Source organism: Raphanus sativus, unplaced genomic scaffold, assembly GCF_000801105.2.
Source record: "Raphanus sativus cultivar WK10039 unplaced genomic scaffold, ASM80110v3 Scaffold2414, whole genome shotgun sequence".
Taxonomy (NCBI): domain Eukaryota; kingdom Viridiplantae; phylum Streptophyta; class Magnoliopsida; order Brassicales; family Brassicaceae; genus Raphanus; species Raphanus sativus.
In genome coordinates this window covers 1-3,909 of record NW_026617722.1, presented here as the reverse complement: position 1 = coordinate 3,909, position 3,909 = coordinate 1, and the positions used below count along the sequence as shown (strand labels likewise).

The 3,909-nt window shown below is 33.6% G+C and overlaps 1 protein-coding gene across 1 annotated transcript; it reads right to left on the bottom strand.

Moving 5' to 3' along the window:
* Nucleotides 1-511: 511 nt before the first annotated feature.
* On the bottom strand, nt 512-1,415 carry LOC130505603 (uncharacterized). Its single transcript, XM_057000201.1, has one exon. It carries the CDS (start codon nt 1,366-1,368, stop codon nt 781-783), a length of 588 nt encoding a protein of 195 aa, XP_056856181.1. The 5' UTR covers nt 1,369-1,415; the 3' UTR covers nt 512-780.
* Between the last annotated feature and the right edge of the window lie 2,494 nt (nt 1,416-3,909).

Below are 3,909 nucleotides of genomic sequence, written 5' to 3'. Positions count from 1 at the left end.
AGTGGGATTTGGTATAGAGATGTCATACTTCGTCTTTGCCGAGAAATTTGGAGAAAGCTTTTACAGTAACTTTTGACTTGCTAGACGACCAATCTTAGTACAATATTGGCTTAGTAGAGACTAAATGTTTATCACTGCTGTATTTTCAATGAAACCGAAGTAGTATATATTATTATAGGGTAGATAGATCTACAACGATATGGATCATTTTCAACATCACTTAGATTACAAATTTTGTCGTTTATGTTTACGCATAGCCGAAGCATATTAAAAGAATATATATTATTCATCATAAGTTCACAGAGTTAAGGACCAATAAAAAACGTATATAAAAACGTAATATGTAAATAACGCACGTAAACGTGCCAAATACAAGGCCAATTCAATAGTAAATAATTTGATCCTGTATGCATCTCTGCAAGGGCAGTAACTCGAACGTTAGTGGTAATTTAAACGTTGATATTCACTAGACGCACAAGTAGTCGTTAATCTGTCCAAAATTATGCAAAGATATTTTCATATATATGCGCTGATATACACACAAAAGAGCTATTTTGAAGATTAACTTTCTTACAGTTTCATCCAAACAGATCCAAAACCCGATCATGGATTCTAAAATTACACAAACCAAAACAATAAAACAAAAAAGAAAAAACTTGGGAAATATATACCAAACTAGAAAGTCAAAACAAAACTACGACAGTTACCTATTATACTAGTATTTTCTAGATAGATTGATATATTTTGGTGTAACAAAAGTGACGCTGAATCAAAAGTTTTCTAAACCTCCTGAGCCATCATCCACCTCTGCAACCTCAGCTGTCTATGGAACCTCTGTATAAACTCCTCCGCTGCTCTGTCCACGTGGCCACTTTCCATAGTTCCGGTACTGCTAGCTACGTCAGGAATCACGGCCGCTGCCACGTGTCGTTCCCAGGCGGAATCTCGAACCTTAGGGAGCGTGTTGTACCGGACATACGCGTTGCGTTGGCGTTTGTTGATAAGCGGTTTGCGTGACCCGCTGCGTCGTCCGGTGGTGGTTGAGGCGTAGGAACGTCTCGGTGGGGTGCTGCTGCAGCTGAACTCGTAGTCCAGCTGGATCGGGACTGGTGAGATGAAGGAAGACTGGATGTCTTCGTAGTCGGAAGGACGGCACGTGATGCGGGAGTGGGAAGTTGATACGGCGTCGTTCAGAGACTTGCGTAGGGTCTTGCCACGTTTGGCGAGTAGCTGAGGATCGAGAGTTGTGAGGAGTTTGTGTCGTGAGGCGTCTGAGACCCTCTGGATGGTGAAGAGGATAAGCTTCGCGAGTCTTGAGAGCTTCTTGGTTGTGACTGTTGAACAAACTTCCATCTCGTGTGTATACATTATGTGTGAGAAAGAGAGGGTGGTGCTTGAGGCTGAAGGGATGGTATTTAAAGAAAACTTAAAAGTGGGTTAATGAAGAAACTTATGATGGTCTTTATATAACGGAAACATTATATTTATTATGCTGTAGGAGTTTTATCATAAATTAATATCAAGATGGGAAAAAGAAGTCGATGGGTTCAATAGTTATTATCTCAACCGTTAAAAACATTCTTGATTTTTCTTGATTTTATTAAAGAGACTCTTCTAGTTTGAGTCTCCCACCATGGCATTGTGGAAAACAAATTAAATCTCTATGTAAATCAAAGTATTTTGTAGCAAACTATGAAATCTAGTGAATGTTATTGTAGTTTCAAGCTATCTAATAATGAACTTCCATGTATTCTTTCTAGGTCGTGATTATACTGTAGTAACTACAATTTGATAGGAGAACCGGCCCTCAACCCAAACAATAGAAGCAATGACTTCCGACCGCCTGTTAATATCAACAAAATCGACCACATTTTTCCTCAAAAATCAAAAATCTGTGTTTAGTGTAGTAGTTGAATAGCCCTTTCACATTTATCCAAACTGGGATTCTAAATCCCACCAACATATATTTTTTTATTTTCGACCATTTTTCATGTTTACCTTCTAGCCTTAAAATTTTTAGGACATGCTCTGTTTGATACTAGCATTGTTTTATTAATAAACAAAAACTGTTAGTGTTTTTTTCTTCCAGAAAATAGTGACTTAAATTTCGTACATCAAAATATTGTGTTGCCCAAATTTAAGATCTTAAGAACTTGTTATATTAAAAGATCTATAATGGATTGTAATATATAAAATAAATAAAAATATAACAATACAAAAAAATAGCCTGTAAATTTGAATTCCACATGTGCTACTACGAATGAGATAAATATGAACTTAACATTTCAAAATAGAAACATATGAAACTGATTTGGAGTTACTATTAAAATGGAAATGGCTGAACTCGTAAACTGCCATTTCTGGATAGCTTAATCAGTGTCTCATAAATCTAACTGTTAGACTAGTGGAGCAAATATCTGGTAAAATACAGATACTGAAGATTGCTCTAGCCATCAACAAAGGCGACTCGACTCGATTTCTTAGAATATAAATCCATATTAAAGTAAAACAATATTTAAGTAGTGTAATGATAACAGCTGCATTATACAAATTTTATTTAAACTGTGTCGGTCTTTATGGATTTTAATAGTTGTTACCTTTTCTTTTTCTGTGTCTTTACTTTAAATTTGTCAGGTAAAAAAAATAAAGGGACGAGAAATATATTAAACTATATGTTTCTTTCTTTGGTTATGTAATTGTATTAGTCTCTCTAAGTGTTTGCATATGCTAAAAGTGTATTACGAGTAGGGATCCATTGGTCATAGTTTGTTTTTATTTTAAATCAAAAGTTGGTTTTGATTGCTTTGTCGAAAGAGTTAATATCTTATCAAGAATATAAATAAACTAATATTTTTAGTGGAAAAAAAAATCATGAACTGATTGTTGTCTTCCAACTTGGATGTTCCGGGATCCCAAATTTCGTACACTTTGACGGGCGACACTAGTTTAGGTCGCAATTTCTGAAATGTCATTTGAATATTTTAGGTCGAAATTTTTAAAAATTTAATTAAGTTTATTGTGGCTGGTGGAAAGTAAAACTTATTATTGTGCTGCAAATTAAAAATCAGTAAAAATGAATAGTTTCAAAAGTAAAAATGCAATTACCAACAAAAATGAATCGAGTCTAAAAGTTTGCTATAACAAAAACTACCAAAACAACTTTTATTTTTCCTTCTTTTGGTTAACTAACCAAAAACAAACACTGTGGAAATTTATGTTTTGTCAAAAAATAAACGAATCAAGTAAAATCTTTGATGGATGATAGTGATCACACTATTACCTGATTTTATTTTGGCTAAACAATTTTACGTGACTTGTGTGTTGATGATGTAAATACTGTAGTATATTTCTGTTGACTCTTCAATAAACCCTCACGTAAAGTTAAACATGTAACATCAACTTTTTGGTTTCTTTTATTTTTACCATTTATTTACTTGTTTGGATTCCAGTACTACGTAATGGAGTATAAAAAAACACCCCTTTTCATCATTATATATAATTACGAGATAATTATTACGCCTATAAGAAGTGTGCATGAGCTGGAGATATAAAAGTCATATTATCCGATCAACATTAGGCCTAGATAATTTGTTTAGCAATGAGTGGTTAATAATTTGAACATAAAATTGTCATCATTAGGTATTACTAATTCTCTTTTATTTTTATCTGAATGAAATAGGAAGTCTATTTTAAGTTTTAGGCAATTGATGGGTTTTGGATTATGATGGATATGTTAAATGAAAAACACGGGTCCTACTACTGCTCGGAAAAAAGAAAAGAGAACCTTTTTAAAATTTTAAATTTAGCACCTTCTCAAGCAAGGCTTAAAAGTATTGTCTTATATATTTCAAGAGAATGATATATTTACCTTATCACTTACTTTATTTGCATCATGCTTACTGCAAGAGG